The 27829-nt window shown below is 49.3% G+C and overlaps 2 protein-coding genes across 5 annotated transcripts; both read left to right on the top strand.

Annotated features, from left to right (window-relative positions):
- Positions 1-6457: 6457 nt before the first annotated feature.
- On the top strand, positions 6458-10078 carry LOC120668915 (phytoene synthase 1, chloroplastic-like). 4 transcript variants are annotated; one of them, XM_039948720.1, is made up of 7 exons: positions 6458-6629; positions 6882-7328; positions 7424-7474; positions 8076-8248; positions 8885-9120; positions 9237-9429; positions 9535-10078. In XM_039948720.1, the coding sequence occupies exons 1-7, from the start codon at positions 6536-6538 to the stop codon at positions 9706-9708; spliced, it is 1368 nt and encodes a 455-aa protein (XP_039804654.1). In that variant the 5' UTR covers positions 6458-6535; the 3' UTR covers positions 9709-10078. The 4 variants fall into 4 exon arrangements, with proteins under 4 accessions (XP_039804654.1, XP_039804658.1, XP_039804657.1 ...); XM_039948724.1 differs by having other exon boundaries at positions 6478-6629; positions 6871-7328; positions 9535-10020; XM_039948723.1 differs by having other exon boundaries at positions 6484-6629; positions 6702-7328; positions 9535-10020.
- A 690-nt stretch (positions 10079-10768) lies between these two features.
- On the top strand, positions 10769-27333 carry LOC120669515. Its single transcript, XM_039949253.1, has 6 exons — positions 10769-10778; positions 10833-11430; positions 11505-11730; positions 11834-11854; positions 25473-25518; positions 27066-27333. The coding sequence occupies exons 1-6, from the start codon at positions 10769-10771 to the stop codon at positions 27152-27154; spliced, it is 990 nt and encodes a 329-aa protein (XP_039805187.1). The 3' UTR covers positions 27155-27333.
- The last annotated feature ends 496 nt before the right edge of the window (positions 27334-27829 follow it).

Raw genomic sequence — 27829 nt, 5'->3', positions numbered from 1 at the left:
TGGGCTGGGCGCCCCCGATCAGCGCACGAGTCAAGGTCCATTTGGTCCGTTGGGCCCAAATGGTGGAGATCAATACTAACATCTTCTTCCATCATTTAGTTTATGTTGCAGCCACAAGATGTAGTCAGTCAACTCAACTCAAGCTTTATTTAATATTCATAATCTTCTCCAAAAGCTTTATTTAATCCTTTATGTTATGTTATCTCCTATGGCATGCCAGTCAGTCAAAACAGCCATAACTATGTAGCCAAAAGAGTTTTTCCTCTTATCAGCCTTCTGTTCAGCTTTTAAACAAATTTTGTGTACCACGTGACAAGAGCAGATGAATTCATGGACCACATGCGCAAGCATATCTCTCATTACCTCATCATAAGATATCCTATCAATAAGAAAAAAAACAAAATCAGATATAATCCAGACCAGGTGAAGCATCTTGTCCCGAAAAGTATCAGAAACATTTTTTTAAAGGAAAATTTATTAATTTCAGAAACATAGATCTTTCAAAAATAAAGGATCGGTAAGATATATAGAAAGGGGGGAAAAGGAAAATAAGTATAGGAACATACTTAGCCATGATTGGACCTGTTCCCGATATCCTTATCCATCATCAAGACATCAAAACTTCTGATGCATCATATCTGCAGACACAACAAATTAAAGAGGGGATCCAACTAATCAAACTTGATTGCACATATGAGTTGGAGCAGCTTTTGTTTCCATTTTAATAACTCCAGTGGTGGTTCTTTCTTGATATCGTTGTCTTCCTGAATTAAAATGTGAATGTTACTTAAAAAATCACAGCCTGGATGCAGTAGAACGTGGTCTAGATGAAATGAGGCTGTTCGGCTGATCTGATGAATAGTATTCGGCTGGTAGAATAAATAGTATTATGTGAGAGGAAATAAATCGAAACAAGTCGAGACAAGCCGAGAGCCGATCAGCCGAACAGGCTCAATGTTGATGAATCGATGTTCACGTTTCTGGAATGCTATTGGTAGCTCATACAAAGCCACAGCATAAACCAGGATTTTGAAGGAAGGAGGAGGAAAGAAGAGAAACTGATGGGGAACATGGCTAGGGAAGGCCCAATACCCCAAGTCATAGGATGATGGGCCGCACTTGTCCCATTCGCCAATCAAAACGGAAAGATGTTGCTGTTACTTTGGCTACAGTTAGCATATGCCCCTCTTCTCTAAAAAGATTGAACAGGGAAGATCGATCTTTTTTTATATAAAAAAAGGAGGGCCGAGCGGCAGCTTAGGCCAATCTCAGTGGGAGTACCATGGGCACAGTTACCTAGACTGAGAACTAGGTAACTGTGCCAGATGGGTTTCATGATGATGAAACTCTCCTCACATTCCATGAAACTTCATCATTCTCTCTCCTTGTCATGTCAGCAAAATTGGTAGTATTTAATGCCATAAAACTCTCCATGAAACCCCATTAAGACTGGCCTTATGTGGCCAAAGGATGCTAGCCCAGTTGGTTAGTTACTCCGGCGGCACCCCTCAGGTCCTGAGTTCGACTCCCCGTGGGAGCGAATTTTAGGCTGAGGGTAAAAAAATCCCCTCGCTGGCCCCGTGTGCCAAAGCACTGGTTGTGAGACGGCCCAGGTCGGCCTGAGGACCCTTACATGGCCCAGGCACAGTTCCCAGGGGTTACGTCTCCCAGTGTCAGGGCGGGGCCAGGGTTCGGGGATTTTCTCGGTCGGGGAAGCCGAGGCTTCTTCTTAAGTTAATACCGGTGGGGCGGTCTTTTCCCACCCGCCCGAGTTTTTTTTATGTGGACTGACAATCTTTCTCACCTGCTGGTGTTTATAATTGACAGGAACATGATGAGTTTTGTTGTGTCTTTGGCTGACGGCTCCTGAGCTTTGGCATGACCTGGCTTTGGGCTTTGGGCTCCTGAGCTTTTGTAACACCCCTATTTTCAAATTAGGAGCCTAAATAAATTTAATTAGATTTTTTTAGGTTCGATAAGGTTTTATTTATTTTATCTCGAATTTAGAGTATTTATCGCAAGCTTAAATAAAATATTTAGCCATAAAATAAATGTAAGAAAAATAGATTTGTGCATCTCATGCTGCTTTGCATCTTTTATTTGTTTGTTGTTCAATTTAAACTTGAATTCTTGTGTTTGAATTTAGATTGAAAGAGTTTGTTTTGTTTCAGAAAATGGAAAGGGCTTTTCTTTTACCCCTTCCCCGCGGCCCAGAAACCCCTTTTCCCGCGGCCCGTTTTCCTCTTTGCGCCAGCCCATTTTAGTTTTTCCTCCCGGCCCAACACATCTTGGCGCCCCTCACCCGCGGCCTACCGACAGGCGGGGCCTGCCTATCGGGGTCGTCCCCGAGCTCGGGACGGGCCGGGACTTGCCCCGAGTCCGATCCCATGCCGCCGCGGACACGGCGTGGCCCGCACGCCAAGGGGACGTCCGTCCCTATAAAAGGAACCCGAGACCCCCCTTGACCTCGCCAAACCCGCAGCTGTCGTTTCGCCCTCGCAAAACCCTAGACGCAGCCGCCGCCATTGTCGAGCTCCGTCCGAGCTCGAACTCCATCGCCGCGCCGCCGTTTCGTCACGCCTCCGCCATCTTCGAACCATCCAGGAGCTTCGCACCGAGGTAGTGAGGATCGCCGACCTCCTCTCTCCCTCCCTCTCGATCTGTTCCGCCCGGGAGCGTTTGCCGTTGCCGCCGTTTCGACATGCGCCGCCGCGGGCGCTGCTCCGCCCGCCTTAGCTCGCGCCGCTGCCCTAGATCGATTGCCCGCGCCGCGCTCATGCTCCCAGTGCCAACCGCGCTCGAAATCGAACACCGAACGGCCGTTCCGGCCAAGTCCGGCCATCCCGCCGCCGCGTACGCCTTGCCGCCGGTTGCTTGCGCCGTCGCAAGCCGCCCCGACCCGTCCTAGCCGTCCGATCTGAAATCCACGGCTCGAATTAGATTCAATCTAAGTCAACCCCACCATGGCCGGTCAACCATGCCGTTTTTGCAAAGAAATCCCTATGTTTTTCCATATTAGAACCCACCGTCCTCTGCAGTGAAAAATATTTACAAAACTGCCCCTGTTTTCATGATCTAGCCCCTGAGTATAAGGTTTAATTACGTTCTAGCCCTTAAAACTTGTTTTAGCCATAACTTTTCCGTTTTAGATCCGTTTTCGATGATTTTTACACTCACGCGATCGTTGCAATGAGTAGTATAGTTTAGTAACCTCTTTTTGTACTGTTTATGTTGTCTGGTGTACTGTTTCTTATTGTTTGTACTTGTTTGTTTGTATGTGCGTGTTTGGTGCGATAGACGATCCGCAGTTCGAGGAGCAGCAGCAAGATGAAGACTTCGGAGGACCGGACCAGCAGCAGTTTGAGAAAGGCAAGTGGACCCTTGATCATGTTTTTGACCCATGAAATCACCAAATCTATCACATTTACTTTTATGTACATGCATGTGTCTATAATATGATGGGAACCGAGTTAAGGACATGCCTAGTATTGTTTACCTTATTCCTTGATCAACTTGGGTTTATTTTCATGTTGGGTAGCTATGCTAGTCGCTTTACCTTGGTTATGGGTGGATAATGTTAATATAAATGCTATACTTGTTTACTTCATGTTCATGATGGCTTAATATTGTTAATCAAGACCATATGTGTTAATTGGAACATGGAGAACCACCCAAGAAAATAGTACAACCACAATACTATATAGCTCTGGTCTTGGCTGATTAATTAGAGACTCTAGCTTGTGACAGTCTTACCGAAAGGGCAAGAGGGGATGCATCGATGGGGTATAGCTCGGTCCTCTTGGGGCAATTGGTATTGTTTAATGGTCCTTTGGCAAGGTACCACCTCATTAGGACAGTGTTATGACCACTTTGACTTGAAACCTTAGCGGATTGTCATAGGTTAGGGAATCTTTGTAAAGGCCTCGTAGCGTCCCTATGCAGTCATACCTAAGGAAGTGTGATACGGTGCTTGGCCCGCACTTGCATGGTTGGGTTTAAAGTTCTTCGGAGCTTTTACGCGAATTGTGGTGAAAGTGTACAACCTCTGCAGAGTGTAAAACTGATATATCAGCCGTGCTCACGGTCACGATCAGCTTGGACCCTCACATGATAATTGAACTTGAAGTTGATCTAAATCGATGTTTTTACTTATGGTTAAGTTGTTTATCTTCATATATGCTTATCTTATGGGTTTGATGGTATATACTTATATCTAGATAATGCTTGCTAATAAAATATGTTCAACTAAAATTGCTGAGTGCAGTTAAACCGAGTCAGCTATTCCTTGAATTAGCCTTGCATGTATTATAGTTGTTTCCCTACCACTTGTTGAGTACCAACCATAAGTGTACTCACCCTTGCATACTTGCTGCTCAGACCATAATAACAACTGTCCGGAGTTTCCAGAAGATTTCGAGGATTTCTAGGCGTATGTCTCCCAGTCATCTGCCAGTGCTGAAGAAGATTTCTGCTGCTACTCTATAGACGTTTATTTATTCGCTTAAGACATTCGGTTTTGTAATAAAGTCTATAATACTCTCTTTACGTTTGCACTCATTGTGTTATTCACTTTATGGTCAATCATATGTGTGTAAACTGATCCTAGCGCACATATGAGATGCATTCGGTTTGCCTTCATAAACCGGGTGTGACAGCTTTGGCTGACAGGTTTTTCATTTTGAGGCACCAACATAATGACATGAGCTGCCCTGATGCAAGGAAACTAGTTTGATTCATCAAAATGAAAACTGAGATTATTTTTTCCCTACCCATATATTGGTCAGAATTTTGCTTAGTGATATATACAGTGGCGGAGCCAGGATTGAAACTAAGAGGGGGCCAATGCTACAGTAATCACAACAATGCTAAGTCTCGCCTCAACATTTGCTCACATCCATGCATAGAAATTTGATGAGAGCGAGGTGATCCCTTATCCGGCAACCAGTATGGAGTATTTGAACTCACTCTCCCTTCCATGGATCTGTTACTTCTCATGCTATTTTTCTCTATGTTCTATATTATTAGTTGCAACAGTTCAGGCAAATAGAGATATGCAATGAGGCTAGCGTGGAGGAGGGAGGGGGGCATAGTCCACTTTGGCCGACATGTAGCTCCGCCAGTGGATATATAAGAGTGAACTGCACACCATACAAAGTTGTCAAGCATTGCTTATTAAGTAAAACCATCCGGAATGCTGTACGTCTACCCAAGTCTGAAGACAATATAATAGAAATTCCATATTTAGTGTAACAATGCATGAGGGTTTCCGGCAATGATAATATATACTCCCTCCATACTTGAAAAGAATGTCGTTTTGGACAGCGACACGGTCTCCAAAACTTAACTTTGGCTTCTTGTTTTTATAAAAATATTTATCAAAAAGTGATATATTTATACTTTTATGAAAATATTTTTTAAAACAAATCTATTCATATGATTTTTGTATTGTGAAACTCAACAACTTAAAAGTTATTCATAATTTATGTTCCCAATGTTTGACTCAAATCTTGTCCAAAACGACATTCTTTTCGAGTATGGAGAGAGTATAATCTTGTCCAAAACGACATTCTTTTCGAGTATGGAGGGAGTATACGACATAGTATGGCTTTGCAGTGTACCTAGTGTAATAAGCAAGCAGTGAGTAAATATATAGCAAAGCTAATCTGAAAAGTCAGCGGGACTACTGTGCAGTCTACATCGGACACGTATGAGATGCATTGTACTGAGCCTACGGTCGGTCTACCCAGCCCTGGTCAAAGCCAAACCAGAATCCAAACCCTACACGTTTTCGATCTGTTACTGCATGCGAACCACGCAAATTTAAATGCAATTATACAAGTGTTTTTTGTGGTTGCGCACATCACACCCCACCAAGAGAGGAGAAACACTTTTTCTGTTACTGTACGCGTGCTCCTACCAAACTTGCAACCACATTCATACACACTACTAATCAGGTGAAAAGTGAAAGAAAAAGGAAGAAGAAAGGCACAGCAGCGAAATCTTGGAGCAGACCTGAAAGCTCGAGAGGCAGGCAAGGCAATTGCAGCCAGGAGTTGCACGCCATGGCAGCGAGTGGGGCCCACCAGGAGCTCCGCCGTGCCACGTCGGACAGAAGCAGCCGGGGTGAATCCCGGGCCTTTCCAGGTGTCACCACTCAGCGGCCTCCAAAGTACGCCCGCACAGCGCTGGCATGTGATAAGCTTATCTATCCCTTGCTGGCTTGGCTGGCCTCTGTCCGCTCCACGTCTCTCGCTTTTTTTCTTGGGAAAATTCGATTCATGCCACCACAACTCCGTGAAATTGGGTTTCACGTTGAAAATCATGCCACTCAATGGCATGGATTTCAACATAAAATCAAAAATCGTGAAATTGTAGTGGCATGGATCCAACTAACCCATCTTTCTTCGTTCCACGCTGCCTGTGCCTGTGCCTGTGCCTGCCTCTGCCTTCCCCGATCCTGCAGAGTCCACAAGGAGACGCATGCAGCAGCAGCAGCAGCAGCTCATCTAGTTGCTAGTAGCCGCATGTCAAATGCATGCTGCCTGCTGTTGCCCTACAAGCAAGTGTGCAACCGCAGCAGCATATGCCAAGTAGGAGCAGCATCAGCAGTGTGGTGGTGGCGATAAGAGGTGAGTGGCCAAAGTAAGCTGTTTGCTCCATGGAACCTTTTGCCCGATGCTAACCGTCACCGAATGCAGCAGCAGGCGCTCACGCCTCTCACCACCACTGACTGCCCGGGCACCACCCAGCGTGCGTGGTCTGTGGTCCATTTTTCTTCCCCCTTCCTCCGATCCCAGCCTTCCCAGTCAGTCATCCCTCCCTCTCCCAGCGGAGCTGCTGCTGCTCTGCTGATTGATTGGCCTCGCCTAGTCGCCTTGCAGATAACAGACATATGGCCATCATCCTTGTACGAGCAGCGTCGCCCGGGCTCTCCGACGCCCATGTCCATGGGAGCCTCCTCCAGTGCTCCTCCCCCCTGCAGCTCAAGAGGAGGGTGCCGCCACGCAGTAGTGGCCGCTGGATGCTCTGCTCGCTCAGGTACGCGTGCCTTGGCCTCGACCCGGGGGAGATTGGCCGGACCTCCGCCGTGTACTCCAGCCTGGCCGTCAACCCGGCGGGAGAGGCCGTCGTCTCCTCCGAGCAGAAGGTCTACGACGTCGTGCTCAAGCAGGCGGCATTGCTCAAGCGCCAGCTGCGCTCGCAGACGCCGCCCGTCCTCGACGTCAGGCCCCAGCAGCTGGACATGCCGCGCAACCGCCTCAACCTCAAGGAGGCCTACGCCCGCTGCGGCGACATCTGCGAGGAGTATGCCAAGACTTTTTACCTCGGTATGCAGCAGCAGTCTTCAATCATCTTTGTTCAAACGATGGTCAGTCCTGATACCTGCATGTCTGTCTCTTCTATTCTCTTGTGTTCGTGGCAGGAACTTTGTTGATGACAGAGGAGAGGCGCCGCGCCATATGGGCCATCTATGGTATGGTATTGGTATCTCAATAACAATCACCACCATGTCTTCGACCCCTATGTTAACGTTGACTGCTCCATTGATTAATTCCCTCTCCCTAGCATGTACAGTTTGTTTCTCAATTTCTGCAATATCATCTGATAAATGCACCTAATCTGCATGCGCCTTGTGCTGCTGTAGTAAAAAAGAAAAAGAAAAGTTGCTTTTAACAGCAAATTCCAAGAATCTGGATGGCAATTGGCACACTTTCAAAGTAGTGGTGTCAAGTGTGAAGTAGCTCTCAGTGGGAACTAACATGCATTGAAAAAGAAGAATTGTTGACTTCCACGCTGTGTATTATTTGTGCATCTATGTATATAGTCAATGACGAATGAAGGCCTAGTGTACTTTTTATGGCAGTATCTGTGGAAGCACTAGAATATATAGGCTTTCGGTAGGTTAAAACACTGGTAAATGGCTTCATGGACACTTTAAGACCTTTTGGAAAGCTATGATGAGAACATATTCTTCACGCTTCAAACTACCTTAGAATATGAATCTGGTGTATAGGCAATTTTAAATGACCTGCTTCAGGTAAGACTTAGCAAATCTGATGGGTGTGTTCCTGCAGTGTGGTGTAGGAGGACAGATGAGCTCGTAGATGGGCCAAACGCCAACTACATTACGCCAACGGCTTTGGACCGGTGGGAGAAGAGACTAGAGGATCTTTTCGCGGGACGCCCTTACGATATGCTTGACGCCGCTCTTTCTGATACCATCTCAAGGTTCCCCATAGACATTCAGGTAGTAGCTGGTGTATCTGCACCTCTGCATATCATAATATCTAGTGGATGAAACTGACATGCCACTGCTTGACTACAGTTGCTGTTATTCCTAATTAGCATTGGACTACCTAGGCCTTGCAAATTTAGTGCAGTATGACTAGACCTGCTAAGTTGACGAGAACAGAATCATACGATTTTTCAGCCTTCAGTACGTCACCAATGCTATTGTAAAGTTCAATTTAACCGAGCACATGCTGTAGTGGGCTTGTGTAGGTAAAAGGACCAGGAGAGTCGTGTTGTGTCAAAGCTGTTTAGGTGGAAATGCAATGAACTTTTTTTAGGATGCAACGGAAGGGGAGAGGATTCCCCACCTGGGAATTGATTGCCCCTCACTGGCCCGGCAGTTAAGAAAAAAGTTTACAGTTGAAAGCAAAACTTGGAGCTAGAGTTTAATTATATGACCTTGGTAATGTGAATTAATCATAATCTGGACAATAATAATCAAGAAGGAAGAGATTGAGAACAAAAGTCCAAGTAATAAGACCAAAAAGTTCCTATCACTGCCTGTGTTACTTGGTGATTTGCCAAACTATGCTGTACATACCATTATACTAACAGGACTACCTCTCATGATGCAATGCACATTTTTTGGCAGCCCTTCAGGGACATGATTGAAGGGATGCGGAGTGACCTTAGAAAGGCGAGGTATAAGAACTTCGACGAGCTCTACATGTACTGCTACTATGTTGCTGGAACTGTGGGATTAATGAGTGTACCTGTGATGGGCATCGCACCTGAGTCTAAGGCAACAACTGAAAGCGTGTACAGTGCTGCCTTGGCTCTCGGAATTGCGAACCAACTCACAAATATACTCCGGGATGTAGGAGAGGAGTAAGTAACTATTTCCTTACAGCTTATTCCTAGGACAAGGCATGAACATCTAATCTAAAGGTAGCATGTCCCTAAACATTTACACCGTTGCTCTTTCATGTTTTTTTTTATTTTAGTGCTAGAAGAGGAAGGATATATTTACCACAAGATGAACTGGCACAGGCAGGGCTCTCTGATGAGGATATCTTCAATGGTGTCGTGACAAACCGATGGAGAAATTTCATGAAGCAGCAGATCAAGAGGGCCAGGATGTTTTTTGAGGAGGCAGAGAGAGGGGTGACTGAGCTCTCACAGGCTAGCAGATGGCCAGTACGTTGAACAACTTAGCAGTGAACTCAGCAGCACAACAGTTGTTGTTCTTTCTTTAGCATTAGCATATATAGTGATGAAACGGGTTTCCTTGTTCCATTTCAGGTATGGGCCTCCCTACTGTTGTACCGGCAAATCCTGGATGAGGTTGAAGCAAACGACTACAACAACTTCACAAAGAGGGCTTATGTTGGGAAAGGGAAGAAACTGCTAGCACTTCCTGTTGCATATGGGAAGTCACTACTGCTACCAGTTTCACTGAGAAATAGCCAGACCTAGCCGCTGCCATTGAAAACAAAACAAGGTGATCAGGATAGGCTAGATAGAAAATAGGGCAATGTCCTGGTGGAGATAAATTAATTATTGTTCAGGTGTATCATATGAAATGGGAATCTGTTGGGGGCAGAGGCACAGATAGATAGAAAAAGCACTGCAACCAACCTAGATGGATATGGAACGCTGGCCTGTATATCCGATCCGCTTAGGAGCATGCATACATACACTTGAGTCTCTGAAGGAAAGAAGCAACATGTATACTTATTTCTTTTTTTATATATGCCAGATTGGTGGAAAACACAAAAGTAGGGACCATATTCTGTAAATGCCAATGCTAAAAGTTGTCGTATAGAAGTTTAGCTACACGTACAAAGCAGTTGTCATGGACTGAAATTTGTTGATGTTATTCAGACTGAACCGAAATTTAGTGACGGATTCCCCCTTCTGACATGAGAATTAGGATTAGGAAACGGACCTCGTGGAGGAGCCAAGCCGATGCTGATGGTACTCTTACTCCGGCGCGGAAGAAGCGCCCCACTCCGTCGAATGCGGCAGCGGCGGAGTTGGCTTCGTGGCCTGGCCGGTGGGGGACTGCACACGCAACTCCCGCCGGCGCGGAGGAGGACTCCCGCCGCCGCCGTCCGTGCGCGGCGGGGGCACGGCATGGGCCTTGGTGGGCTTTAATGGCTGGGATGGGCTGGATTAAGACCATGATGATTGATGATCGCCGGGGATGCTACCTAGCTAACGCCGGCTGGGGAAATGATCGGATCGGAGTTCGGAGGAGAGGGAGGAGGACGGCAATGGCTGGCGATCAGCTTGCTTGCTGCATGCATGCATATGCCTTCCTTCCTTTCATTTTCGGGAAAATTCGATTCGTGCCACCACAACTTCGTGAAATTAGGTGTCACGTTCAAAATCATGCCACTCAATGGCATGGATTTCAACATGAAATCCAACTTCAAGAAATTGTAGTGGCATGGATCAAAATGACCCTTCATTTTCTGGCGAACAGCCCAGCGTGGATGCACAAAAGATTTGACAGTATACCGGTCGGACCGGCATGGACACTCGTAATGCAAGCAGATTTAGATTTGTATTAGAAATCTTTATATAAATTAATTTAGAAGGGGTACAACTTCTTCGGTCTATATATATTAGGTCTATTGGGTACCCTGAATATGGAATAAGATATTGCATACCCGAGCTTACCTTCCGCACCCGATCCGCCACTTCGGTTTCGCACCCACCGGTTGGCCCCGGTCCGCGTCGCCCCTCAACCACCCCCCCCACCCCCACCCCCACCACTACCAGGACCACCGCCGCCGAGCCCAGCACCCGCTACGATTTCCCAATCCCGGTGCCCGGCTGCCGGCTCGCCGCTCCCTCCCCTAGACGCATCCTCAATCCCAGCGTCCCACCTTCCTCATCCCGGCGCGTCTCGGCCTCCCGTCGGCGACCCTCGGGCCATCCCGGCGTAGTGCTGCGCGGTCGGCTCCCATCCCGCCCCAGCGATTCATTCCGCTCGCCGTGTCATCACCCGTTCCGAGTTCCGCCGCCGCCGCCCGTTGCGAGCTCCTCCGCCGTCGTCGCGGTCGACCGCCGGCCGGAGTCCTACGACCTGATCCACCTAACGCGCGAGAACTCATACATCAGTTCGCCATCATTCGTGACTCCGTTCCAAGCTCCGCGAGGTCGCTCCGCTCCCGTCGCCGTCGCCCCCAGGTCAGAACCTGCCCCGCCGTTGCCGTGGACACACGATTTGTTTGTTTTCCCCCTAAAATCTAGGGGCAAATTAGGTGCAAGCCGGACTGCCGGGCAACATCGATGGTTGAAAAGATTCTCCAACTAGCTGCCCATATCACCCGCAAAAATCACATACCCCGTGCACCAAATTGCTCAATCCCTCCAATTTCCTTATCCATCCTTCAATCCCCACGGCCACAGATCCATTCCGTCGCAATCGCTGCACACTGCGTCCACAGATCAAGAAGAGTAGTGCACAGGAGAAGGAGAATCAAATTGGTTTGCTTCTTTTATTTTCCACGTAAACATCTATTTATTTCAGTTTGTCGCAATCAACTAACATTGGAATCACATTTGTGGCGTTCTACCACGTTGGCACCAGCTTCCTATCCCTCCCCTTACTGTGAGAAACTAATCCATACTCAATCTCAGTTTTCCATGCTGCGTGCTGAAGCGTCCCCTCATAAGAGAAGACTTAAATGTGATACAAAGCACCAGTCCCAGGAGGCTGATGCCACATTTATTACATCAGATGGTTCAAAACCGTACAAACCTTGGAGGACACTCGATACAGATAATGATAATAATTAACCAAGCTACGACATAACACCAGACCGCAAACCACATGGGGTCTAGCACGGGCTCAGAGTATTGCGACAGCGGAGGCATCTCGACAGGGCCGGTACCACAGGCAAGGTTGGGTGTAGAACGAAAACCCTACTCAGCGTCGTCTGGCACGAAGTCTGGGTCTTCTTCTGTAAAAAGTAAGAATGGGGTGAGTACAAACGTACTCAGCAAATCCAACCACACCCACGGAGGAGGGGTTATATTAGAATAATATGCATAGGTAAATCAAGGATAAGGTTATGGTTTAATTTACATAAAAACGATATTTTATGCAGGGGTTTGTTTTAACAGAAAACCTTTTTGAAAATCAGATTTTTGTAGTAACACGGGGTTCAAGTTTTAATCTGCTACCGGACTCCCCGTCCGTCGTAACACACGGCACAACTGCCGGACACAATTCAAAACAACTCACGCTAGCCCATCCCAAGAAACACTAGTTATGTGACCACACCGTAACTCGCCCAATACCGTGGGCACGGCTATTCGAATAGTTTCTTAACTCTGTAGAGGTGTGCAACTTTACCCACAAGTAGGATACCACAACTCGAACACCATCGTGTCGGTGTAGATCCCAACATAGCCATTACCCACCATAGCTAAGCCTGACTAGTCATCACGGGATGCACCAAGGGGTCATCGACCGTTCACTTAGGTATAACCGGGCATAAGTCACTCGGGGCTTATCCCTTTTCCTTAGTCACCCGTTGCTCTCAGCTCTCCTGATGGCTACCACACCAACTAGTGGGATTTATGCTACGCCGTTGCCCATTCAACGGACGAGTGGTTTGCACGAAAGTAGAGTTAGGTGAGATGACACACCAACTCGGTCCTTAGACATGACAAGATGGATATCTCCCTCCTTGCTCTGCCACACAGGCACAAGCACACCAATCGGCAAATCACACAGAAATGCCGTCCATCCCGTCTATACTCCTCTTTTGAAAACCCACAATTTATCCCTTCCCACACACACGCATTTTCTTTATAAAATAAATCGTATTATGGGTATTGTCCTAAGTGTTCTAATATCGATTAACGTCCAAGCGAAAGCAGACATTAATCTAGGTAGTCAAGGAATGGTTATAACAAATCAAGGGGTGGCTATCCAACCGTGTTTTCATGCAAGTAAAACATATGCAATTTTATAAAACAGGCCATTGGGTTGTGTTTATAAAAACTAGGGCAGAAACATGCATCAAAGGATGGGATGGAACTTGCCGTCTTCGTAGCCTTCGGGAAAGTCCTGTCCTTCGGGCTCGGGGTCGCGGAACTGGTCCTCGTTCTCCTGCTCACAGTACTACTCATTGACGGGCTCTCCTTCGTTCACTCCGTGGTCTACAGCACACACAAACAAGCATCCAATCAACACAAAGATCTACCGTTGAGCTCGAATCGGAAACACATAAAATATGGAGATAGAAGTAACATCTTTGAGTGGTTTCCTAATGGCATGGCCAAGACTTAGTTATGAGAGGCGTGGTAAAGTTTCGGGTTGATCAGAGGTCGTTTGTTTCATGAAATGATAGGTTTTATAAGGGTTTGTGGGTCGGTTAAGGGGTCAGGGGCCTATTTGTAATTAACCCGGAGGAGGAAGGGGCCTGGTTGTAATTTTTGAAAACACCTGGACTATTCTGGAAGGTATAGGGGTATACTTAGAATTATGTTTTTACGTGGAAGGGTTTACTTGAAATTAGAGCAAAGGGTAGGGTTCTTTTTGGATATAAGCCAATAGGTGAGGGGGGTCTCTATGGAATAGAAGAAGGTGAGGGGGGTTTTGGCATAATTGCCATCTCCTTCCTCTCCCCACGCGGAACAGAGGAGGGGAGGGGGCGGCGCTCGGTGCCGGCGATTCGGCGGCGTGGGGGCTCGGCGGCGGCTCTGGGTAGGGGAAAAAGGGGCAGTGGGATGTGGGGGATTGATTCCCCCACTCACCTCGGCCCGGGGCGTAGCGAGGAGGCGGGGCGACGCGGGCCGGCGGCGGCGGCGGCGCTATTGGAGCGGGGCGGCGGCGGCGGCGCTATTGGAGCGGGGCGGCGGCGCTGGCACTGAGGAGGGGAGGCGGTGGTGGCCGGGGAGGCTTGGGTGTGGAGGAGCGGCGCCGGTGGGGGCCATTTATAGGCGTGAAGAGGCGGTGGCGCGGCCGGGGGTGGGTGACGGCCGACGAGCCGCGCGGAGCACCATCAATGGCGTCTTGGCTCCTTGCGAGCGTCGCGGAGCGAGGCACGGGCGGCGAGGCGGCCTCAGTTGATGAGACGCGAGCGGCAGCGGCGTGTACAGGGCGGCGCTGTGCGGCCCAGGGTGGTGGCGCTAGCGGCGAGGCCGCGGCGAGCACAGGGCGGCGCAGCGACGGGCGGCGCGCGGCGCGCACGTGGGCAGGGCAGGGTGTGCGCGCATGCGTGCGCGGCGGGGCAGGGGCCAGCGGCGTGCGCGGGGCCGGGGCAGCGCCAGTGGCGGCCTCGGTGCTGCGGGACCCGACGGCGCGAGCAGCGAGGGCGTGCGGCGCGTGCGCGGGCCGGCGAGCGTCGCGGCGTGGCTCTGCACGCGGAGCGTCGGGCGGCGCGGCGGTGATGGCGGGGCGCAGCGAGCGCGCGGGGCGAGCACGTGGGGGCACGCGGTGCGCGCCAGCGGTGACCGCGGCTGCGGTCGGCCACGCGTGGCATGCGGGTCGCGGGAGGTGGGGCACGCGGTCGGAGGAGAAAGAGAAAAGGAGGGGGCGGGATTCGCGGCGGCCGGTCACGACGCGTCGCGCTGGATGGGAAAGAGATGGGACGTGGATTGAATTCGGGTGTCGGGTTGTTCGGGAGAGGCTCTGGGGATTAGGGTTCAGGGTTTGAGTCGAGCTCAATGATAAAAACAACTTTAGTGCATGATTTATTTTTGGTGAGTTTTCGGGATGTTACAAACCTACCCCACTTAAAATGAATCTCATCCTCGAGATTCGGCTGGTTCCTAAACAGGTGGGGAAACTCTTTCTTTAGAGCATCTTCGCGTTCCCATGTAGCTTCTTCCACTCCGTGTCTGCTCCACTGAACTCTACATATCCGAACTTCGGAGTTTCTGGTCCTTCTGGTGACAGTGTCGAGAATCTTGACCGGTACTTCTTGGTATCGTAGGTCTGGCTGTAAATCTATCATTTCTACTGGCACATGCTCTGCCTCGGGTACCCTCAAACATCTTCTTAGCTGCGAGACGTGGAATACTGGATGTATATCTGACATTTCTTCTGGTAGTTCCAAACGGTATGCTACTGCTCCAACTTTCTTCAGAACTCGGTATGGTCCAATGTACCGAGGGGCTAATTTTCCTTGTACCTGAAATCTTCGGATTCCTCGAATGGGTGATACCTTGAGATACACAAAATCCCCTGGACTGAAACTTATTTCCCGTCTTTTCTTGTCAGCGTAACTCTTCTGTCGGGACTGGGCTGCTTTCAGTTTCTCTCTAATCTCGGCAACTCTTTCTTCTACTTCCTTTATGAGGGCGGGCCCGACTAGAGCACGTTCTCCCACTTCTGACCACATCAGAGGGGTCCTGCATTTTCTTCCGTAAAGGGCTTCGAACGGCGACATACCCAAGCTTCCTTGATACCCATTATTGTAGGAGAACTCGGCATAGGGTAAACTCTGTTCCCAATCTTTGTCGTAGGTGAGAACACATGCTCTCAACATATCTTCCATAATCTGATTCACCCTTTCTGTCTGACCATCTGTCTGTGGGTGATAAGCGGAGCTAAAGTCTAGCTTGGTGCCCATGGCTTTATGCAAACTCTTCCAAAATCTAGAGGTGAACTGGGCCCCTCTGTCTGAAACAATTCGACTAGGCACGCCATGCAACTTCACTATATTTTCCACATAGAGCTTGGCTAGCTTCTCTCCACCGTAGTGAGCCGCTTTAGTGAGTCGGTCCACTATTACCCATATGGAATCGTGTCCTTTCTGGGTTTTGGGCAAGCCTACCACAAAATCCATCCCTATTTCATCCCATTTCCAAACCGGAATGGGTAGGGGCTGCAACAATCCTGCCGGCTTCTGGTGTTCAGCTTTGATTCTCTGGCAAGTATCGCAATGGGCGACGAATCGTGCAATATCTGCCTTCATCCCATTCCACCAATATTTCTGTTTTAAGTCCATATACATTTTGGTGGATCCCGGGTGAATGGAGTAGGCCGAGTTGTGGGCTTCATCCATGATTATTTGCCTGAAATCTCCCTTCTGGGGCACACAAATTCTATCTTTATACCACAATGTTCCCCTATTATCCACTCTAAAGTCTGGTGCCTTATTTTCTCCGGTCTGTCTCCGGATTTCCATCAGTCCCTTGTCTGATCTTTGGGCTTTCCTGATTCTTTCTTCTAGAGTGGATTGAATGTTCAGCACTTGGCTGGAGCCTCGAGGGACAATGTGCACATTTAATCGTGCCATTTCCTCTCGTAAATGGTCATTCTTGGGCCCGTGGGATTTCCGACTAAGGGTGTCGGCCACTACGTTTGCCTTTCCCGGGTGGTAATGAATTTCCAAATTATAATCCTTGACTAATTCTAGCCATCTTCTCTGCCTCAGGTTTAGGTCTGGTTGGGTGAAGATATACTTCAGACTTTTATGATCGGTAAAGATTTCGCACTTATTTCCAATCAAATAATGCCTCCAAATCTTAAGTGCGTGCACTACGGCTGCATGTTCCAAATCATGAGTTGGGTAGTTTTGCTCATGGGTCCTGAGCTGACGGGAAGCATATGCAACGACTTTCCCATCTTGCATCAGCACACAACCCAATCCTTGTCGGGACGCATCACAATAGATGACAAAATCCCGATGAATATCCGGCAGGGTTAGCACTGGGGCTGTCGTCAATCTTCGCTTCAACTCCTGGAAGCTTCTTTCACACGATTCCGTCCAGGTGAACTTCTTCTCTTTCTTGAGCAGCTCTGTCATGGGCCGGGCTATCTTAGAAAATCCCTCAATGAATCTCCGATAATACCCAGCTAATCCGAGAAAACTTCTGATCTCACTGACATTAGTTGGTTGCTGCCAATTGGAGACTGCTTCGACCTTCTCGGGATCCACTGCTACTCCTTCCGCGGTCAAGATATGACCAAGGAAAGCTACTTTCTCCAGCCAGAACTCACACTTGCTGAATTTGGCGTATAGCCTATGCATTCTCAGCTTCTCTAGAACTACCCTCAGGTGTTGCTCGTGCTCCTGAATACTCTTTGAGTAAATAAGTATGTCATCAATGAAGACTACGACAAACTTATCTAGCTCGTCCATAAACACTTTGTTCATGAGGTTCATGAAATAGGCAGGTGCATTTGTCAGTCCAAAAGACATCACCGTAAACTCAAACTGACCATACCGGGTGACAAAAGCTGTTTTCGGGATGTCGCTCTCCCTGATCTTGAGCTGAAAATAACCGGACCTCAGGTCAATCTTGGAAAAGTACCTGGCTCCTTTTAACTGGTCAAAAAGATCATCGATCCTGGGGAGAGGGTACTTGTTCTTAATAGTGACCTCATTTAGTGCCCGGTAATCTACACATAGCCTCATACTTCCGTCCTTCTTCTTGACGAATAGAACCGGGGCTCCCCAAGGCGACGAACTTGGCCTGATGAAGCCAATCCGTTGCAACTCCTCTAGTTGTTTCTTTAACTCCGCCAACTCGGAGGCTGCCATCCTATAAGGTCTTTTGGCTATAGGGGCAGTTCCAGGGACAAGGTCAATGACAAATTCTACGTCCCTATCTGGTGGCATACCGGGAAGTTCTTCCGGGAAGACATCTGGATACTCGTTCACTATTGGGACTTCTTCCAAGGACTTGGCTTCCATGCTGAATACCATCGGGTTTGCTCCACTTTCCCGGGTATGACAGGTCACTCGGACTCCCTCTGGGTTTGTTAGATGGACTACCTTGTCCGTACAACCTATGAGGCCATTGTGTTTGCTCAGCCAATCCATTCCAAGGATCACATCTATCCCTTCTGACTTAAGTACTACTAGATCTGCTAGAAACTCTACCCCACTTAAATTAATCCTCACCCGTAGACAACCCAGTTGACACCTGATGTCTCCTCCGGGCGTCCGGGTTAATAGGGGTGTCTTTAGTAGTACTGTAGGTATTTTATGTTTCTCCACAAAACTCGAGGATATAAATGAGTGTGATGCTCCGGAATCAAACAGTACTGTTGCAAGAGTTGAGCTGACTAGGTACTCACCGAGCACTACGCCCTGAGCTCCTTGAGCTTCCTGCGCGTCGATGTGGTTGACGTGGGCCCGTCCGAAAGACTGCTGGGGTTGCCTCTGCTGGTTGCTGTTGTTGTTGCTGTTGCCACGGAGGGGCACTCGGTTGGCACCGGTCAGAACTGGCTTGGGTCTGTTCACTGTGTTGGAGAAAGCTGAAGTAGCTGGCTTGTTCTTGGCGTAAGGACAGTCAGCGATGAAATGCCCCGTCTCTCGGCAGTTGAAGCAGGCCCTCACATTGCTGTTGTTGTTGGTGACCTGGCTTGCATTATTCTGAGGGGCCCTCATGGTGTTCTGGCTCCTGAGCTGTGTGTTAGGGGCCCGTGGTCCTGTCACTTGAGACTGAGTTCTGTACTGCATTGGGGCTTGGGACCTTGGTGCGTTATAGCTGAAGCTTCTGGGCTTCTGGAAACGATCCTGCTGGCGTGCCTTGCTTTCCAAGAACTTGCGCTTGTTATCCTTTCTTTCATCGATCTTGGCCCTCTCTGTGAGGATTGCCTTGTTCATCAAGGTGTTGAAATCAGGATAGATCTGAGGGGTGAGCAGGGTCCTGAGTTCTGGGTTTAGTCCCTTTTTGAACATATCCTGCTTTTTCTCATCGTTGTTCACTTCTTCTGGTGCATAGCGAGCCAACTCCATAAACTGGTGGGTGTACTCCTCTACCGACATACTCCCCTGCTGAAGTGCGCGGAATTCATCTGCCTTGCGCTTCATGGTGGCCGCGGGGATGTGATAACGGCGGAACTCCCTCACGAATTCATTCCAGGTGATGGTGGTGGCATCTCTGGCAGCAGCGCAGTAATTTTCCCACTAGGCTAAGGCAGTCCCGGTGAGCTGATGTGCTGCCAGAAGGACTTTATCTCGATCCTGGCACCCAAACGGCTTGAGCTTCCTCTGGATCACGCGGAGCCAATCATCTGCATCCAAGGGGTTGCTGGATCCGGCAAATGTAGGTGGCTTGGCCCTCAGAAAAGCTGTCAGCTTGTCATTGAAGGTCTGCTCTCGTGGCTGCCTGTTCACTAGAGCATTGGCCAGTGTCTCCAGTATGAGAGTCTGGTTATGGATTATTTGTGCCAGGTCCACGAAGGGTGGTGGTGGTGCTGGTGGTGGTGGTAGCTGTGCATCCTGATTTTCTCCTCTGCCCTGACTTACTTCTTGTTCCTCCTGAGGATGGTTTTGTCCGTTAGGACGCATTCCTGCATCAACAGCTGCAGGGTCCCTGACACGGGAGGCCCTCGTGACGCTTCGAGAAACCATCTGCAGATTGGGTAGGGTTTTTGTGAGATTGAGATTAGGTGATGTTTAAGTTGTTTAATTCGTATTTTTGAAAAGGCAGAATTAACCTTCTGCCGAAAGGCACGCACACGACAAGCACACAACAAGGCAAACAAGCAACCTTCACTAAAGCGAGGCAGGGTACAACACGGGGACACGACTAGAACGCGTACTACAAGTCCGGGTACAGGTTCAAACTAGGGATACAACTTAAACCGAAAGGGCTAGAAGGGTACAACAACATGGTAGGGTTGGACATTCTACTCGCGTGGCGAGTCTTCTTCTGGGGCGGTACGTGCTTCCGGGGAAACAAATGGCTCGCCGTCCTCCGGGTTCCCGTTCTCCAGAGGTTGCGTAGTGGTTTCTCTTGTGGTGGCGGTGTTAGACCTTCCATGGTTCTCGGTTGGGGCTTGAGGGCTTTCAAAGAGCGTTCCCCATCCTATGACGGGCGTCCCGAGTAGAACACGGTCTTCTCCGATGGCCGGAACTGGTGTCCCACTTCTGGTCCATTCTTGCATGCGCCGGTCTCGGGCTTGTCTGAGACTCTCCTATGCAACTGCTTCACTGCTGATCGCGGCTGCGGCTCTTGCCTCGGCTTGGGCTGCTCGGACCTATTGGAGCCTCACCGTGAGTTCAGCTTGCTCAGCACGATGGGTCTGCTCCCTCAGCAGGTGGGCTTGTTCATCGAAGAGCTGATCCAAAGCGACTAGGTAGTTAGCCACTTGGTACAGAGGGTCCTCTTCATGGCGGCGCCGTTCTAGACTTCTCATGCTAGCTTCCCAAACAGGGGTCCTGATGGCCGGCGGGAAGAACCTCATTGGTGTGGGTGCTAGGTGTTCTTCGAAAATCCGGCACAGGTAGCGGAGTGTCTTTCTGATGGCTAAGGGATAGGTGTCTTGGTGCCTAAATCCCGTAGCGGTCACTCGCCATGACTGGATGTCGGGGTAGCGATCACTTCTGGCGATGACTAGGATCACCCTGCAGCGGAGAGTGCCATGATGTTCGTACTCTCTGCTGTAGTACCTTGGGCGTTCCGTGACGCCAAGACTCTCCAGGGCGTTGATCAACAGGCTGGGGAAGCCAGGCGCAGCTTGGCAGTCGCCCTAGGTCCATCCTTCCTCAGCCATCTGAAAACAAAGATAGGGTGAAGATCTTGCACGATTATTTGAGGTACACAAAAGGGGTAGATGATTTTTATTTATGGCATCATGGTGGGGTACAAACTTCATGGGTACATGATTATTAGAGCAAAGGTTCTAGCTTAGAGACTACTCCTATCATGGGGATTCTTCCTCAATCCTAAGGGAGCGCTTTTTCAGTGGGAGATACTGATCCTTCAAGTCATCCTCAGTCTGAGTACCTTTGTCCCAATGGGTTCCTTCGGGTTCTTCTTCTTCGGTTTGAGTACCAACATTCCAATGGGTTTCCATGGGTTCTTCTTCTTCAGTCTGAATGCCTACATCCCATTGAGCCTCTTCGGGTTCTTCTTCTGCGTCTTCCTCTATCCATCCACCTATTCCCCAGCGAGCCTCGTACCTCTGCATTCGGGCTTGGAGAGCGGCCAGGGAATTCTCGGCGCGTGTGGCTCTTGCCTGTTGCTCTTCTAGTTCTGCCTCTTTTTCTTCCATTTGGACTTGGAGGGCAGCCAGGGAATACTCGGCGTGTACGGTCCTTGTCCGTTGTTCATCCAGCTCCTGGGTTGCCTTCTCTGCTCTGTGGACTTGTTGCTTTAGTTGTGCTGCTTGCTCGCGGTAGAGCTCATCCAGGCCGGTGAGATAGATGGATAGGTGGGATACTGTGTCTTCCAGATCTTCTTCTTCCCTTCCGAGTCCTCTCATCCGGGCGATCTAGGTGCGTCCTCTTCCTTCAGTTGGCGGGAAGAACCCCATGGGAGTCCGCTGAAGGTGATGTTTGTAGATCATTCGGAGCCGTCGCAGGGCCTTACGGGCGGCTTTCCGATAGGTATCCGGGAAACGGAATCCAGTGGTGGAGATGAACCAAGGGTCCACATCATGGTAGCGGGTGCTCCTTGCTATGAAGATCATCAGGTCACACCGAAGAGTGCCCTTGGAGTCGTACTCTCGATAGAGAAACTCTGGTGGGTCCACAACTCCAATGCGTTTCAGGCTGAGTATCAACAACTTAGGAAGGCCGGGCTCTGCGAAACAGATTCCGTCGATCCATCCATTGTCAGCCATCTGGAACAGGGCAAGAACCAAAGGTAAGTGTTTGTGTGAGGAAAGGATTAAAGATAGAAAAGTCCTAAGGTAAAGGGTCTGAAAACGGGTTTCGCTCCTAGGGTCACGTCCTACGGCCAACCTACGGCTCTGATACCACCTGAAGCGTCCCCTCATAAGAGAAGACTTAAATGTGATACAAAGCACCAGTCCCAGGAGGCTGATGCCACATTTATTACATCAGATGGTTCAAAACCGTACAAACCTTGGAGGACACTCGATACAGATAATGATAATAATTAACCAAGCTACGACATAACACCAGACCGCAAACCACATGGGGTCTAGCACGGGCTCAGAGTATTGCGACAGCGGAGGCATATCGACAGGGCCGGTACCACAGGCAAGGTTGGGTGTAGAACGAAAACCCTACTCAGCGTCGTCTGGCACGAAGTCTAGGTCTTCTTCTGTAAAAAGTAAGAATGAGGTGAGTACAAACGTACTTAGCAAATCCAACCACACCCACGGAGGGGGGATTATATCAGAATAATATGCATAGGTAAATCAAGGATAAGGTTATGGTTTAATTTATAGAAAAACGATATTTTATGCAGGGGTTTGTTTTAACAGAAAACCTTTTTGAAAATCAGATTTTTGTAGTAACACGGGGTTCAAGTTTTAATCTGCTACCGGACTCCCCGTCCGTCGTAGCACACGGCACAACTGCCGCACACAATTCAAAACAACTCACGCTAGCCCATCCCAAGAAACACTAGTTATGTGACCACACCGTAACTCGCCCAATACCGTGGGCACGGCTATTCGAATAGTTTCTTAACTCTGCAGAGGTGTGCAACTTTACCCACAAGTAGGATACCACAACTCGAACACCATCGTGTCGGTGTAGATCCCAACATAGCCATTACCCACCATAGCTAAGCCTGACTAGCCATCACGGGATGCACCAAGGGGTCATCGACCGTTCACTTAGGTATAACCGGGCATAAGTCACTCGGGGCTTATCCCTTTTCCTTAGTCACCCGTTGCTCTCAGCTCTCCTGATGGCTACCACACCAACTAGTGGGATTTATGCTACGCCGTTGCCCATTCAACGGTCGAGTGGTTTGCACGAAAGTAGAGTTAGGTGAGATGACACACCAACTCGGTCCTTAGACACGACAAGATGGATATCTCCCTCCTTGCTCTGCCACACAGGCACAAGCACACCAATCGGCAAATCACACAGAAATGCCGTCCATCCCGTCTATACTCCTCTTTTGAAAACCCACAATTTATCCCTTCCCACACACACGCATTTTCTTTATAAAATAAATCGTATTATGGGTATTGTCCTAAGTGTTCTAATATCGATTAACGTCCAAGCGAAAGCAGACATTAATCTAGGTAGTCAAGGAATGGTTATAACAAATCAAGGGGTGGCTATCCAACCGTGTTTTCATGCAAGTAAAACATATGCAATTTTATAAAACAGGCCATTGGGTTGTGTTTATAAAAACTAGGGCAGAAACATGCATCAACGGATGGGATTGAACTTGCCGTCTTCGTAGCCTTCGGGAAAGTCCTGTCCTTCGGGCTCAGGGTCGCGGAACTGGTCCTCGTTCTCTTGCTCACAGTACTGCTCGTTGACGGGCTCTCCTTCGTTCACTCCGTGGTCTACAGCACACACAAACAAGCATCCAATCAACACAAAGATCTATCGTTGAGCTCGAATCGGAAACACATAAAATATGGAGATAGAAGTAACATCTTTGAGTGGTTTCCTAATGGCATGGCCAAGACTTAGTTATGAGAGGCGTGGTAAAGTTTCGGGTTGATCAGAGGTCGTTTGTTTTAAGAAATGATAGGTTTTATAAGGGTTTGTGGGTCGGTTAAGGGGTCAGGGGCCTATTTGTAATTAACCCGGAGGAGGAAGGGGCCTGGTTGTAATTTTTGAAAACACCTGGACTATTCTGGAAGGTATAGGGGTATACTTAGAATTATGTTTTTATGTGGAAGGGTTTACTTGAAATTAGAGCAAAGGGTAGGGTTCTTTTTGGATATAAGCCAATAGGTGAGGGGGGGTCTCTATGGAATAGAAGAAGGTGAGGGGGGTTTTGGCATAATTGCCATCTCCTTCCTCTCCCCACGCGGAACAGAGGAGGGGAGGGGGCGGCGCTCGGTGCCGGCGATTCGGCGGCGTGGGGGCTCGGCGGCGGCTCTGGGTAGGGGGAAAAAGGGGCAGTGGGATGTGGGGGATTGATTCCCCCACTCACCTCGGCCCGGGGCGTAGCGAGGAGGCGGGGCGACGCGGGCCGGCGGCGGCGGCGCTATTGGAGCGGGGCGGCGGCGCTGGCACTGAGGAGGGGAGGCGGTGGTGGCCGGGGAGGCTTGGGTGTGGAGGAGCGGCGCCGGTGGGGGCCTTTTATAGGCGTGAAGAGGCGGTGGCGCGGCCGGGGGTGGGTGACGGCCGACGAGCCGCGCGGAGCACCATCAATGGCGTCTTGGCTCCTTGCGAGCGTCGCGGAGCGAGGCACGGGCGGCGAGGCGGCCTCAGTTGATGAGACAGCGAGCGGCAGCGGCGTGTACAGGGCGGCGCTGTGCGGCCCAGGGTGGTGGCGCTAGCGGCGAGGCCGCGGCGAGCACAGGGCGGCGCAGCGACGGGCGGCGCGCGGCGCGCACGTGGGCAGGGCAGGGTGTGCGCGCAGTGCGTGCGCGGCGGGGCAGGGGCCAGCGGCGTGCGCGGGGCCGGGGCAGCGCCAGTGGCGGCCTCGGTGCATGCGGGACCCGACGGCGCGAGCAGCGAGGGCGTGCGGCGCGTGCGCGGGCCGGCGAGCGTCGCGGCGTGGCTCTGCACGCGGAGCGTCGGGCGGCGCGGCGGTGATGGCGGGGCGCAGCGAGCGCGCGGGGCGAGCACGTGGGCCGCAGGCCCGTGGGGTCGGCCGGGCGCGAGCAGGCGGCTTGGTGCGGCGAGGCCGTCGCGGCTCGGCTCGCCGGGCGCTGCGTGCGCGTGCACGGGCGCACGGGCAAGCCTGGGCGACGCGTGGGTGAGCGTGAGCCGTAGGCCGGGCGGAGCAGGAGGCGGCCGGTGTCGCGCGCGCGGGGAGGATGGGCGCGCGCGGGCAGGCGGGCCGGTGCTGGGAGGCGGGCGGCGCGGCTGGGCGCGCGACAGGGGAGGGAGGAAGGAGAGAAAGAAGGGAGGAAAAGAAAGAAAGGAGGAAAAGGGGAAAAGGGAAAAAGAAAAAGAAAAAGAAAAAGAAAAAAGAAATAAAGGAAAAGAAAATGGGAGGGAGGGAAAGGAAAAAGGAGAGGGGGCGGTGCGCGCCAGCGGCGACCGCGGCTGCGGTCGGCCACGCGTGGCATGCGGGTCGCGGGAGGTGGGGCACGCGGTCGGAGGAGAAAGAGAAAAAGAGGGGGCGGGATTCGCGGCGGCCGGTCACGACGCGTCGCGCTGGATGGGAAAGAGATGGGACGTGGATTGAATTCGGGTGTCGGATTGTTCGGGAGAGGCTCTGGGGATTAGGGTTCAGGGTTTGAGTCGAGCTCAACGATAAAAACAACTTTAGCGCATGATTTATTTTTGGTGAGTTTTCGGGATGTTACACGTGCAGATCAAATGTCTATGATTTGGTTCCAATTTTTGGAGGCCTTCTTCCATGATTTGATTCCAACCTATGGAGGTCCTCTCTAAGTTTGATTCTATTTTATGCAGGTCTTCTTGGCTGTGAATCTGGAAGCCCAATTTTTGGACGATGCAGGTTAGTCCCAAATCAACCTTTCTCCTTAATTAATCCGAATTTCTACACCACCATGGTGTCATGGATTCAATCTAGCTGTGGTCTGACTGCCTATAAGGTTGTAGCAGCAGTTGCATATGTGCCGCTCGCCGCCGGCGGATGGGACCACGTGCAGAGGCAATGGGATGGGAAGCGACATCACCGTGTGCTTCACCGTCTAGGGAGCCTGTACTTGCTGCTGAGTGCATGATCCCTTCAATTCAACCATCCCTGTCCCAGTAGCCGAATTTGTGTTCCCTGCTCTTTGTCCCCTGTTCTTCTTCACTGGATACAAGTACTTCTATATCCTTTTCTTTTGTGAGCTGCTTGCGTGTTTCTGATTGCTGCATTCAGTATACATAGCTATCTGGGTGATCAAAACTCAGTGTATGATCTTACGAATGATACAATATCTCATGGATTGTGATTGTTTTAGTTGGCCGTGCAATTTATGAGCTATTCAGTATTCACTCATAGCTAACTGTTGCTGCTGCTGGAACGTTGTAGCAAAATACTTAGAACTATGATTTATTACTAATATTGCTGCTAAGACACAGTAACACAATGTTTGCACGTAATCATTGTGTTCATTTTATTTCTTTCTAAAAGTACTCACTATAGTATATTTTCTTAGCTTGATGTGGTTTTCTTCAAATAAAAGGAATTTCAGCTCTCTAAAAGTACTCATTTTAGTTCCTAGACCCTTCAAGATCAGGCTTATCCAATAGTTAGTGTTCAGCCCATGTTACTTATGTCTGGATTGGTTGTATCTGTTATGACAGATTGTTGATCTTATTTCCATTTGCAGCTTATTTTGTTTCGTATTTGGTACAGAAATTTCATGACGCTCTGGCAATGCTATCCATGTTCAGAACTATATAGGACATAGTTGAAATTTCTTTCTAGATCATTTAACGTTTTAAGATTTCCTTAGTATTTTTAAGAAAATGAGTTACATGTTCATGTGATATGCATGCCATATCTTGACTGCATTGATTCACAGTTATGCTTCCTAATTTCTGCTAGAAAAACATTTGCATGATAGCTCAGGTAATTTAGTGCTGGGACTTGTCTGTGAAAATGTTCTCTTTTCCCAAATAATAGTATACTAAGTGCCACTGCAATCACCTTGTCAGTTGCTATGCCGGACCATTCATCGGGGTAGTCCCAACCTCTGTTGGTGCTAACCTGGCCTCTGCATGTGGAACACCCTCTGTACAGGTCTTGAGCTCTAGGACCATCTTGTTGCGAAACTTCCATGGCCATAGGAATAGGTTCCTGCCAGGCATGATAGATTTTGCTATCAGGCTTATGTGGCTGCAAATAACTGATGTTTTTATGGTTCACTCTCTTCATTTTTGCAAAAAACTTGCTTTGCTAGCATATAATTGAAGGTCTTCTGGTCTCACATGGGAATATTTGTGATCAGGTTGCACTCACTTCATTTGTTCTACAAAACTTTTAAGTATTGACCCTATCATTTAGGTGATTGCTGTTCACATTTTTTTATTTTCCTGATTCGATTGCAGGCTACAAATGCCATTGTGTAAGAGGTCAAAAGCCAGCTGAAAGAATGACAACAACGGACAAGACTGTTCTTCAAGCAGATAGCGAATAAATTTGGATTTATTATTCAATTTGTATTCCTTGTTTACGTAGTGTGATTGGAAATATTGTACTGCCGCTACTTGGAACAATTGTTGTGTTGCCCACGTACTGGCACATGTGAATTGTTTTTAATCCAGTGTACCATCATTGACTTCAAATAGCTAAAATATGATCTTGTTGGGCACTCAAGGCAGATGTGTGATGTATCTCATATTCTCATAGCAAAATCTTCAACCGCAAATACCAAGGCGCCACATTAAAGTACACAACAAACTACATGTAGCTCATATCGGGTAATAGAGTAATTGAAATCACAAAATTATTCTTTTTACACCGGTTGCTACGGTAGATTACTTTTGTTTGACCAAACTTCAAATCAAGTTGAGAGGACAGGTTGCACGATCTCCAAAAAACCAAACAGCACGATCTAAAAAACAAATCTCATGCACGCTTGGGTAAGCGGGGCGGACCAAAAACTGCTACTGCATGCGTGGGGTCGTGGACCAGAGCAGAGCGGGAGGCGCAGGTGGTTGGGCATGCGGCAGGGCAGAAGGCTAGCTCGGGTATGGAATAATATTTCATACCCAGGGTAGAGATTAGCCCTGGCGTATATGTATATATATATATTAACGGTAGTTTCAATCGATTCAACAACTATTGCATTACTTTCTATTTTTTCAAACTC

This window comes from Panicum virgatum, chromosome 4N (assembly GCF_016808335.1).
Source record: "Panicum virgatum strain AP13 chromosome 4N, P.virgatum_v5, whole genome shotgun sequence".
Taxonomy (NCBI): Eukaryota; Viridiplantae; Streptophyta; class Magnoliopsida; order Poales; family Poaceae; genus Panicum; species Panicum virgatum.
Note: the sequence above shows the minus strand (reverse complement) of the source record. Positions and strands in the feature narration are given on the sequence as shown.